This window comes from Rhinoderma darwinii, chromosome 7 (assembly GCF_050947455.1).
Source record: "Rhinoderma darwinii isolate aRhiDar2 chromosome 7, aRhiDar2.hap1, whole genome shotgun sequence".
Lineage (NCBI taxonomy): Eukaryota > Metazoa > Chordata > Amphibia > Anura > Rhinodermatidae > Rhinoderma > Rhinoderma darwinii.
The window spans coordinates 143,566,754-143,579,231 of NC_134693.1; the positions used below are offsets into that span (position 1 = coordinate 143,566,754).

The 12,478-nt window shown below is 47.7% G+C and overlaps 1 protein-coding gene across 12 annotated transcripts in view; it reads left to right on the forward strand.

The window, feature by feature from the left end:
• The window catches only part of DOCK3 (dedicator of cytokinesis 3), a 115,689-nt gene that overhangs the window by 65,963 nt on the left and 37,248 nt on the right, over nucleotides 1-12,478 (forward strand). For all 12 annotated transcript variants that reach the window (XM_075831947.1, XM_075831940.1, XM_075831941.1 and 9 more), the window contains 7 exons: nucleotides 2,218-2,366; nucleotides 2,461-2,545; nucleotides 4,035-4,076; nucleotides 4,637-4,788; nucleotides 4,939-5,020; nucleotides 10,371-10,431; nucleotides 10,514-10,661. In XM_075831947.1, coding sequence (XP_075688062.1) covers nucleotides 2,218-2,366; nucleotides 2,461-2,545; nucleotides 4,035-4,076; nucleotides 4,637-4,788; nucleotides 4,939-5,020; nucleotides 10,371-10,431; nucleotides 10,514-10,661 — 719 coding nt within the window. The remainder of the gene's footprint in view (nucleotides 1-2,217; nucleotides 2,367-2,460; nucleotides 2,546-4,034; nucleotides 4,077-4,636; nucleotides 4,789-4,938; nucleotides 5,021-10,370; nucleotides 10,432-10,513; nucleotides 10,662-12,478) is intronic.

The following is a 12,478-nucleotide window of genomic DNA, read 5'->3' on the forward strand; positions in this document are numbered from 1 at the left end:
ATAGATCCGAGCAGTTCAGCTCTATGATAAGCACACAGCGGATCCTGAACACACGCGCACATTGTGACAGATCTCTGCAGCGGATGAAGAAAGAGATTAATCCCTGTCCTCTCTCCTCCCTCCCGCACTCCTTTGCTGTCCTCTCTTCTCCCTCCTGCACTCCTTTGCTGTCCTCTCTTCTCCCTCCCGCACTCCTTTGCTGTCTCCTCTCTTCTCCCTCCCGCACTCCTTTGCTGTCTCCTCTCTTCTCCCTCCCGCACTCCTTTGCTGTCTCCTCTCTTCTCCCTCCCGCACTCCTTTGCTGTCTCCTCTCTTCTCCCTCCCGCACTCCTTTGCTGTCTCCTCTCTTCTCCCTCCCTGCACTCCTTTGCTGTCTCCTCTCTTCTCCCTCCCGCACTCCTTTGCTGTCTCCTCTCTTCTCCCTCTCGCACTCCTTTGCTGTCCTCTCTCCCGCACTCCTTTGCTGTCTCCTCTCTTCTCCCACCCGCACTCCTTTGCTGTACTCTCTCCTCCCTCCCGCACTCCTTTGCTGTCCTCTTATCTCCCTCTCGCACTCCTTTGCTGTCCTCTCTCCCGCACTCCTTTGCTGTCTCCTCTCTTCTCCCACCCGCACTCCTTTGCTGTCCTCTCTTCTCCCTCCCGCACTCCTTTGCTGTCTCCTCTCTTCTCCCTCCCGCACTCCTTTGCTGTCCTCTCTCCTCCCTCCCGCACTCCTTTGCTGTCTCCTCTCTTCTCCCTCTCGCACTCCTTTGCTGTCCTCTCTCCCGCACTCCTTTGCTGTCTCCTCTCTTCTCCCACCCGCACTCCTTTGCTGTACTCTCTCCTCCCTCCCGCACTCCTTTGCTGTCCTCTTATCTCCCTCTCGCACTCCTTTGCTGTCCTCTCTCCCGCACTCCTTTGCTGTCTCCTCTCTTCTCCCACCCGCACTCCTTTGCTGTCCTCTCTTCTCCCTCCCGCACTCCTTTGCTGTCTCCTCTCTTCTCCCTCCCGCACTCCTTTGCTGTCCTCTCTCCTCCCTCCCGCACTCCTTTGCTGTCCTCTTATCTCCCTCTCGCACTCCTTTGCTGTCCTCTCTCCCGCACTCCTTTGCTGTCTCCTCTCTTCTCCCTCCCGCACTCCTTTGCTGTCTCCTCTCTTCTCCCTCCCGCACTCCTTTGCTGTCTCCTCTCTTCTCCCTCTCGCACTCCTTTGCTGTCCTCTCTCCCGCACTCCTTTGCTGTCCTCTCTTCTCCCTCCCGCACTCCTTTGCTGTCCTCTCTTCTCCCTCCCGCACTCCTTTGCTGTCTGCTCTCTTCTCCCTCCCGCACTCCTTTGCGGTCCTCTCTCCTCCCTCCCGCACTCCTTTGCTGTCCTCTCTTCTCCCTCCCGCACTCCTTTGCTGTCCTCTTATCTCCCTCTCGCACTCCTTTGCTGTCCTCTCTTCTCCCTCTCGCATTCCTTTGCTGTCCTCTCTCCCGCACTCCTTTGCTGTCTCCTCTCTTCTCCCACCCGCACTCCTTTGCTGTCCTCTCTTCTCCCTCCCGCACTCCTTTTCTTTCCTCTCTTCTCCCTCCCGCACTCCTTTGCTGTCCTCTCTTCTCCCTCCCGCACTCCTTTGCTGTCCTCTCTTCTCTCTCCCGCACTTCTTTGCTGTCCTCTTCTCCCTCCCGCACTCCTTTGCTGTCCTCTCTTCTCCCTCCCGCACTCCTTTGCTGTCCTCTCTTCTCCCTCTCGCACTCCTTTGCTGTCCTCTCTTCTCCCTCCCGCACTCCTTTGCTGTCCTCTCTTCTCCCTCCTGCATTCCTTTGCTGTCCTCTCTTCTCCCTCCCGCACTCCTTTGCTGTCCTCTCTTCTCCCTCCCGCACTCCTTTGCTGTCTCCTCTCGTCTCCCTCCCGCACTCCTTTGCTGTCTCCTCTCGTCTCCCTCCCGCACTCCTTTGCTGTCCTCTCTTCTCCCTCCCGCACTCCTTTGCTGTCCTCTCTTCTCCCTCCTGCTCTCCTTTGTGTCCTCTCTTCTCCTTCCCTCACTCCTTTGCTGTCTCCTCTCGTCTCCCTCCCGCACTCCTTTGCTGTCCTCTCTTCTCCCTCCCGCACTCCTTTGCTGTCCTCTCTTCTCCCTCCCGCACTCCTTTGCTGTCTCCTCTCGTCTCCCTCCCGCACTCCTTTGCTGTCCTCTCTTCTCCCTCCCGCACTCCTTTGCTGTCCTCTCGCTCCACCTTGGATGTCTCTCCCCTGTAGAAGCACAAGATCGACCTGTTCTACAAGCTGCGGCATGTGATGAGCGAGGTGATTGACCTGCGCAGGCAGCTGCTGTCGGGTCACCTTACCCAGGACCAGGTGCGAGAGGTCAAGAGACACCTGACCGTGCGTCTGGACTGGGGCAATGAGTGAGTCACAAGGTCATAGGGCAGCCAATGAGAGTGGTGAGGTACCAGCGCCGCCCGCTCCATAACTTGCCGCTTCTCTCCTCTCTCTTTTCAGACACCTGGGTTTGGACTTAGTTCCTCGCAAGGAGTTTGAAGCAGTGGATTCTGAGCAGATCAGCGTCTCCGACTTATACAAGATGGTGAGATGTGTGAACGGTTCCTTCATCTCTGGTGGTGGTGAAGCAGCTCTCCACTGTGCGTTTGTCACAGGATTTTCGGGATGCGGCGCCATTTGGGACCCTCCTGAGGTCTAGGGGGAAAATGTGTGGCCATCTGGTTCCGTTTTCCCCTACAACCTGGCCTCCCTTCTTCTGAGGAGGGGGGGTGCACCCAGATGCATGCTCCAAGGTGGACCCTGGGGTGGCAGCCCAGGCAGAAGCCTTGGGCTGTTGTTGGGTCGGTCTCCCTGAGGTTCGGCGAGCGGCGATCATTGATCATCGATCCTCTTGGCCTATGGTTTGGAGGGTCGGGGAATGGTTATACAGGGCCTCTCTCTTTTAAGAGAAGGGCTGCGATGGGCCGCATCCTGGTGCACTTTTTGAGTGGCACCTCTGCACTTTTTATGCACTTGGGTGAGCGGAGAAAACAAAACACTACAGCTCTCAGCATGCACTGATGGCTTGTGGCTCTAAGGCACCGATGGGAGTTGTAGTTTCCCAATGGCTGGAGAGCCCCAGGCTGCCGACCACAAAGTAATAGCTGCTAGCAGAGAGCTGGGCCTTGTAGTGCCACATTCAGTATAGACTTGTGTGCCCATCAGCGGTGCAGTCACACTTTACAATGTAATCCAATGGGAAAAATATTTTGTAACGCACGACATTAAGAAATCTGCCTGAGTTGCGGAATATTCCTCCCATTGAATTGCATTGTAACGTTTTTCAGATTTTTACATTGCGGGAAGTCCAGACAAATACGCCGCGTCATGTGACTGCGCCCAAAACCGGTGTCCGTGTTCTGTGAATTAGAGCATCCGTGTAAGAAAAGAAAGCACTTCCTGGTTCTGTGGAGTCACATGGTGTGTCACATGATCCCTCTCAGCCAGTAAGCAGCTCTGAAAAGAATCATGTGACTCCACAGAACAGGAAGTCTTTTCATTTGACCTCCCCTGTGTGTAAATTTGGGGGGCGGTTTAGTGGGTGTGATTGTTCCCCCTGTACACCTCACACTGATGTTTGTCTGCTCTATTTAATCGTCATATAAGTTCTGCTATTTTCTAATATACTTTGTGTTTCAGTTTCTCACCGTTTTCAACATCTATGCTTGCTGTCAGTGACTGGAAACATTATTTATGTCGAAAAATCCATTCCTGCTCACGCAGCTGATGGCCTTTTACAGTTTTATCGAGTCTAAGCAATCAGTCAGCTGATCAATCAGGCTGATACATTGTTACAAACCTTCAGCTGTGAGGAATATTTGCCTCTAGATGCGCATGTTCCAGTCACTGATCGTGTTTCTTACATTCATTCTTTGCATCGTTTGTATCTGGTGATTTTCCATCAATTAATACAATTACCGCGGGCGTGCGATGTCGGTTTCGCTTCTACGCTTCTTGCTCGCGGTTTCGCCCCTTTGTCACTCAGGGATGACATTGACGTGTGCGGTTCTGACAATGTATTATTTTCTCTACAGCATCTGTCAAGTCGACACAATGTTCAGCAGAGCACCAACCAGGTATGTGGGGGGCAGAGAAAACGGGGTGACAGATGGGGGAGGGGAGATGATTATGTGGATCCCCATTCCACAGCGGAGTGATGGTAGGATCACCGTGTGTCGGGGTCAAAATAATACAAGTGTCCAGAACGAGCGACTCTCTGCCAGGTCTGAAGTGCTCGCAATAACGGCCCGTGGGTGATGCACCCCCCCCCCCAGATTGCTGCACAGCTAAGACTTGCCATTCAGGACTCAATATGGCCGCCGTTAGAGCTCTCACAGGGCTGGTCACCCAGCTTTCCCAGAATTCTGTAAGGCAAATTCGGCTTGATATTAACTGGGGGGGGGGGGGTTCTTAATTTATGTGGGGAGTTCTTAAGGAAGGAAATAGATCCCCCCCCCATCAGCACTCCGTCCAGTCCAGTGACACAGAGGGGCAGACACCGGGCGCTCAGCGGTGACCCGATGTGCCCAGTGATGGGGTCATACAGGAGGATTCTGGGCGAGCTGCGGGTGGCATTGTGATGGTGGGTAGAGGACAGGTTCTGGATCCAGGCTGGTGACCTGACTTGCTGTCACAGGTGGACACCCTGAGGCAGAGACACAAGGAGCCTCGCGCCCCGATCCCCCACCACCTTCTCCTCAACCTGAAGAGCTTCACACACAGCAACATCGGGGAGGACGTGGACCTCTTCTTCTCACTCTACGACATGAGGGAGGCCCGTCAGATCAGGTGATTCACGCCCCGGCTCCTCCATTCACCCCTCATCTGTCCGCCCATCACCCACATGCCCACGCCCCAGGTCCTGCCACCTGTCTGTCTCGTTCATTTCCTCAGTGTCTTCTGTCACTCCCTGTTAAATTAACCTCTGTCTCCCCTCAGTGAGAGGTTCATGGTTCGGCTCAACAAGAATGGAGGCCCCAGGAACCCGGAGAAGCTGGAGCGACTCTGCGCCTTATTCACGGTACGTGTCTGGGGGGTAACGTCTGCGCTCCTGGGGACAATACATAGACATGTCCCTATATATTATACATGAGGTTTGCTGCAGCCCAGAATTCTGCAAAAGTCGCACAGAGCGGCAGTAACTGTCTCAGGAGTCATCAATTTACATATTAGTTCAGGTTTCTGCCCCCAGCACAATGTGGAATATATTAAATATCATAAAACCTCATTCAACCCAGATCAGTAACAAGTATGTCCACCTCACATCACCATTTTCTATATAGAGGCACTGTGTACATACATTACATTACTTATCCTGTACTGATCCTGAGTTACATCCTGTATTATACTCCAGAGCTGCACTCACTATTCTGCTGGTGGAGTCACTGTGTACATACATTACATTACTTATCCTGTACTGATCCTGCGTTATATCCTGTATTATACTCCAGAGCTGCACTCACTATTCTGCTGGTGGAGTCACTGTGTACATACATTACATTACTTATCCTGTACTGATCCTGAGTTACATCCTGTATTATACTCCAGAGCTGCACTCACTATTCTGCTGGTGGAGTCACTGTGTACATACATTACATTACTTATCCTGTACTGATCCTGAGTTACATCCTGTATTATACTCCGGAGCTGCACTCACTATTCTGCTGGTGGAGTCACTGTGTACATACATTATATTACTTATCCTGTACTGATCCTGAGTTATATCCTGTATTATACTCCAGAGCTGCACTCACTGTTCTGCTGGTGGAGTCACTGTGTACATACATTACATTACTTATCCTGTACTGATCCTGAGTTATATCCTTTATTATACTCCAGAGCTGCACTCACTATTCTGCTGGTGGAGTCACTGTGTACATACATTACATTACTTATCCTGTACTGATCCTGAGTTATATCCTGTATTATACTCCAGAGCTGCACTCACTATTCTGCTGGTAGAGTCACTGTGTACATACATTACATTACTTATCCTGTACTGATCCTGAGTTACATCCTGTATTATACTCCAGAGCTGCACTCACTATTCTGCTGGTGGAGTCACTGTGTACATACATTACATTACTTATCCTGTACTGATCCTGAGTTATATCTTGTATTATACTCCAGAGCTGCACTCACTATTAATAATAATAATAATAATAATCTTTATTTATATAGCGCCAACATATTACGCAGCACTTTACAATTTAGAGGGAACATGAAACAAACAATATCAGACATTACATAGTGACAAAGTTCATTTACAATTCAAACCTGGGTAGTGAGGACCCTGCTCGCAAGAGCTTACAATCTATGAGGACATAAGGGAGACACAACGTGTAACAGTGTTTGTTCTGTACAATGGTCCGGCCATTTTTATACACATGCGGTGGTAACATAAAGCTGCATGAGCCGGTCACCAGCCGGTATCCGTGTATGACGGACATGAAGAGAAGGAGTGTGAGGGAATCTTATTCTGATGACTAATCTAAATGGAGGGCCATGGAAAGGAGTCAGATTAGGGAATGTTATAGGCCGGTCTAAATAGATGTGTTTTCAGGGCACGTTTAAAACTGTGGATATTGGGAATTAATCTGATTGTCTGGGGTAGCACATTCCAGAGGACGGGTGCAGCACGAGAGAAATCCTGGAGACGGGAGTGGGAGGTTCGGATTATGGAGGATTTTAATCTAAGGTCGTTGGCAGAACGTAGAGTCCGAGTAGGGTGGTAGACAGAGATGAGGGAGGAGATGTAAGGAGGTGCAGCACTGTGGAGAGCTTTGTGGGTGAGAGTAATAAGTTTGAATTTTATTCGGAAGGGGATGGGCAACCAGTGCAGTGACTGGCACAGATTAGAGGCGTTGGTGTAGCGGTTGGTCATAAAGATGAGCCTGGCTGCTGCATTGAGGATAGATTGGAGAGGGGAGACTTTAGTGAGGGGAAGACCGACTAGTAATGAGTTACAGTAGTCAAGACGAGAGTGAATCAGAGCAACAATGAGAGTTTTGGCGGTTTCCTCCGTAAGAAAAGAGCGGATTCTGGAGATGTTTTTGAGGTGAAAATGACAGGAGCGTGAAAGTGATTGTATGTGAGGAGTAAAGGAAAGATCGGAGTCAAAAATAACCCCGAGACAGCGGGCGTGCTGCTTAGGAGTTATGATAGTGCCACACACAGATATAGAGACATCAGGTTTAGGGAGGTTAGTAGATGGTGGGAACACAAGGAGCTCAGTTTTAGAAAGATTCAGTTTCAGATAGAGAGAGGACATGATGTTAGAGACAGCGGACAGACAATCACTGGTGTTCTGTATTAGAGCAGGGGTGATGTCACGGGAAGAGGTATATAATTGGGTGTCATCAGCGTAGAGATGGTACTGGAAGCCAAATCTGCTGATGGTTTGTCCAATAGGAGCTGTGTAGAGAGAAAAGAGGAGCGGACCTAGGACTGATCCCTGAGGAACCCCGATATCAAGGGGAAGAGGAGAAGAGGTGGAACCAGCAAATGACACACTGAATGAGCGGTCAGAGAGATAGGAGGAAAACCAAGAGAGAGCCGCGTCCTTGAGGCCAATAGAGTGGAGCATGTTAAGTAGGAGTTTGTGGTCTACAGTGTCAGAGGCGGCCGAGAGATCCAAAAGAATCAGGAGAGAGGATTTACCGTCCGATTTAGCCGCCAAGAGATCATTTGAGACTTTAGTAAGGGCAGTTTCTGTGGAGTGTAGAGTGCGGAAACCAGATTGTAAGGGGTCAAGAATGGAGTTAGCAGAGAGATAGCGGATAAGGCGAGAGTAGACCAAGCGTTCCAGGAGTTTGGAGATGAAGGGCAGATTAGAGACTGGTCGGTAGTTGGCAGCGCTGGATGGGTCAAGAGTTGGTTTTTTCAATAATGGGTTTATAATGGCATGTTTAAAAGCGGAGGGAAAGATACCAGAGGAAAGAGAGAGGTTAAATATTTTAGTCATGTGACTAGTGACAGCCGGGGAGAGGGACTGGAGGAGGTGTGAGGGGAGAGGGACTGGAGGAGGTGTGAGGGGACAGGGTCACTAGGGCAGGTAGGACGAGAAGAAGAGAGGAGCCTCGAGACTTCTTCTTCAGTTATTGGGTCAAATGCTGAGAGTGAAGAAGAGCGAGTGCGGGGGGGAAGGGGATCGATGTTACTAGGGGACTGGGAGAGAATATCATGCCGGATGTTGTCAATTTTAACTTTAAAATAATTGGCCAGGTCTTCAGCACTGAGATCTGTGATTGGCATCTGCACTTTAGGACTAAGGAGGGAGTGAAAAGTATCAAAGAGGCGTTTTGGATTATTAGATAGTGTGGAGATGAGAGAAGTGAAGTAGACTTGTTTGGCGCGGTGAAGGGCAGAGTTGTAAGTTTTGAGCATAAATTTGTAATGGAGGAAATCTGCATCCAAATGCGATTTTCTCCACAGTCGTTCGGCACATCTCAAGCACCGGTGAAGAAAGCGGGATTGAGGCGTGTGCCAGGGTTGTCGTCGTCTTTGTCGGGTGGTTCGGAGTGTAGTGGGGGCTGCTTCATCCAATGCATTTTTGAGAGTGTTATTATAAAGTTTGGCAGCCAGATTGGGACAGGAGAGGGAAGAGATAGGGGGCAATGAGGACTGTAGACTGTCTATGAGTTTCACAGTGTTAATGGCATGTAGATTTCTGTATGTCTGATACGTAGGGATGACCTGAGGAGGCAGATAATATTTGATAGTAAAGGAGAGAAGATTGTGGTCAGAAAGCGGGAGAGGAGAGTTAATAAAGTCAGAAACTGAGCAGAGGAGTCACTGTGTACATACATTACATTACTTATCCTGTACTGATCCTGAGTTACATCCTGTATTATACTCCAGAGCTGCACTCACTATTCTGCTGGTGGAGTCACTGTGTACATACATTACATTACTTATCCTGTACTGATCCTGAGTTATATCCTTTATTATACTCCAGAGCTGCACTCACTATTCTGCTGGTGGGGTCACTGTGTACATACATTACTTATCCTGTACTGACCCTGAGTTATATCCTTTATTATACTCCAGAGCTGCACTCACTATTCTGCTGGTGGAGTCACTGTGTACATACATTACATTACTTATCCTGTACTGATCCTGAGTTATATCCTTTATTATACTCCAGAGCTGCACTCACTATTCTGCTGGTGGAGTCACTGTGTACATACATTACATTACTTATCCTGTAGTGATCCTGAGTTACATTCTGTATTATACTCCAGAGCTGCACTCAGTATTCTGCTGGTGGAGTCACTGTGTACATACATTACATTACTTATCCTGTACTGATCCTCAGTTACATCCTGTATTATACTCCAGAGCTGCACTCACTATTCTGCTGGTGGAGTCACTGTGTACATACATTACATTACTTATCCTGTACTGATCCTGAGTTATATCATGTATTATACTCCAGAGCTGCACTCACTATTCTGCTGGTGGAGTCACTGTGTACATACATTACATTACTTATCCTGTACTGATCCTGAGTTATATCCTGTATTATACTCCAGAGCTGTACTCGCTATTCTGCTGGTGGAGTCACTGTGTACATACTGAGTAACAACCTGTAAAAATGAGTACAGCTCTGGAGTATAATACAGGCTGTAACTCAGGATCAGTACAGGATAAGTAATGTAATGTATGTACACAGTGACTCCACCAGCAGAATACTGAGTGCAGCTCTGGAGTATAATACAGGATGTAACCCAGGATCAGTACAGGATAAGTAATGTAATGTATGTACACAGTGACTCCACCAGCAGAATAGTGAGTGCAGCTCTGGAGTATAATACAGGATATAACTCAGGATCAGTACAGGATAAGTAATGTAATGTATGTAAACAGTGACTCCACCAGCAGAATAGTGAGTGCAGCTCTGGAGTATAATACAGGATGTAACTCAGGATCAGTACAGGATAAGTAATGTAATGTATGTACACAGTGACTCCACCAGCAGAATAGTGAGTGCAGCTCTGGAGTATAATACGGGATGTAACTCAGGATAAGTAAGGATAATATGGTAATTTACAAATAAAGATACATTCTGAATATAATCTGTAACATGCTGATCAGAGGTGAGATACTTTATATTTTCCGTCCCAAAATATTATTTTACGTTTTGTATGTTACAATATATTTACATGACCTGATATTAGACTGTACATCCTGTCCTTGAAGTTACAATATCAAGATTTGTCTGTTCTGTTCTATGTTGCCCACAACTATGATGGCAGTATGTGCCGTGACGGGGGCTCAGGGGCATTTTACTGACATCTGATGTCTATTTTTGGCTGTCAGTAAGGTTTTGCTCGCTGCGTGACGTGTGACTTGTTTATACTTTATGACAGGATTTGAGCAGTAAAGATGTGAAGCGCGACCTCCACCTTGTCGTCCATGTAATCCGGATAGGTAGGTGACCCCTACACTCAGTCCTACGACACTCACATCCCCCAGATGAGGACAGATGACTTTACTTCTCACTCTATTTCAGGACGAATGCTCCTCAACGACTCACGGAAGGGTCCCCCTCACATCCATTATCGGAGACCCTACGGATGTGCTGTGCTGAGTCTGGGGGAAGTGCTGCCGGCGCTGTGCGAAAATCGAGACGAGAAGGACTTTGTCATGAAGGTTTATATGTGAGTATGCAGGCCTGATAATAGTGTATGTAAGTACAAGGATACAGTATGACAGTGTATATGAGGACGTGAATACAGTATGACAGTGTATATGAGCACGTGGCTACAATATGACAGTGTATATGAGGTCGTGGATACAGTATGACAGTGTATATGAGGACGTGGATACAGTATGACAGTGTATATGAGCACGTGGCTACAATATGACAGTGTATATGAGGACGTGCATACAGTATGACAGTGTATATGAGGACGTGCATACAGTATGACAGTGTATATGAGCACGTGGATACAGTATGACAGTGTATATGAGGACATGCATACAGTATGACAGTGTATATGAGGACATGGCTACAATATGACAGTGTATATGAGGACGTGGATACAGTATGACAGTGTATATGAGGACGTGGATACAGTATGACAGTGTATATGAGGACGTGGATACAGTATGACAGTGTATATGAGCACGTGGCTACAATATGACAGTGTATATGAGGACGTGGATACAGTATGACAGTGTATATGAGGACGTGGATACAGTATGACAGTGTATATGAGGACGTGGATACAGTATGACAGTGTATATGAGGACGTGGATACAGTATGACAGTGTATATGAGGACGTGGATACAGTATGACAGTGTATATGAGCATGTGGCTACAACATGACAGTGTATATGAGGACGTGGATACAGTATGACAGTGTATATGAGGACGTGGATACAGTATGACAGTGTATATGAGACGTGGATACAGTATGACAGTATATATGAGGACATGCATACAGTATGACAGTGTATATGAGGACGTGGATACAGTATGGCAGTGTATATGAGCACGTGGCTACAATATGACAGTGTATATGAGGACGTGGATACAGTATGACAGTGTATATGAGGACGTGGATACAGTATGACAGTGTATATGAGGACGTGGATACAGTATGATAGTGTATATGAGGACGTGGATACAGTATGACAGTGTATATGAGGATGTGGATACAATATGACAGTGTATATGAGGTCGTGGATACAGTATGACAGTGTATATGTGGGCGTGGATACAGTATGACAGTGTATATGAGGATGTGGATACAATATGACAGTGTATATGAGGATGTGGATACAGTATGACAGTGTATATGAGGACGTGGATACAGTATGACAGTGTATATGAGGACATGGATACAATATGACAGTGTATATGAGGACGTGGATACAATATGACAGTGTATATGAGGACGTGGATACAGTATGACAGTGTATATGAGGATGTGGATACAGTATGACAGTGTATATGAGGACGTGGATACAGTATGACCATGTATATGAGCACGTGGATACAGTATGACAGTGTATATGAGGACGTGGATACAGTATGACAGTGTATATGAGGACGTGGATACAGTATGACAGTGTATATGAGGACGTGGCTACAATATGACATTGTATATGAGGACGTGGATACAATATGACAGTGTATATGAGGACGTGGATACAGTATGACAGTGTATATGAGGATGTGGATACAGTATGACAGTGTATATGAGGACGTGGATACAGTATGACAGTGTATATGAGGACGTGGATACAATATGACAGTGTATATGAGGACGTGGATACAGTATGACAGTGTATATGAGGACGTGGATACAGTATGACAGTGTATATGAGGACATGGATACAGTATGACAGTGAATATGAGGACGTGGATACAGTATGACAGTGTATATGAGGACATGGATACAATATGACAGTGTATATGAGCACGTGGATGCAGTATGACAGTGTATATGAGGACATGGATACAGTATG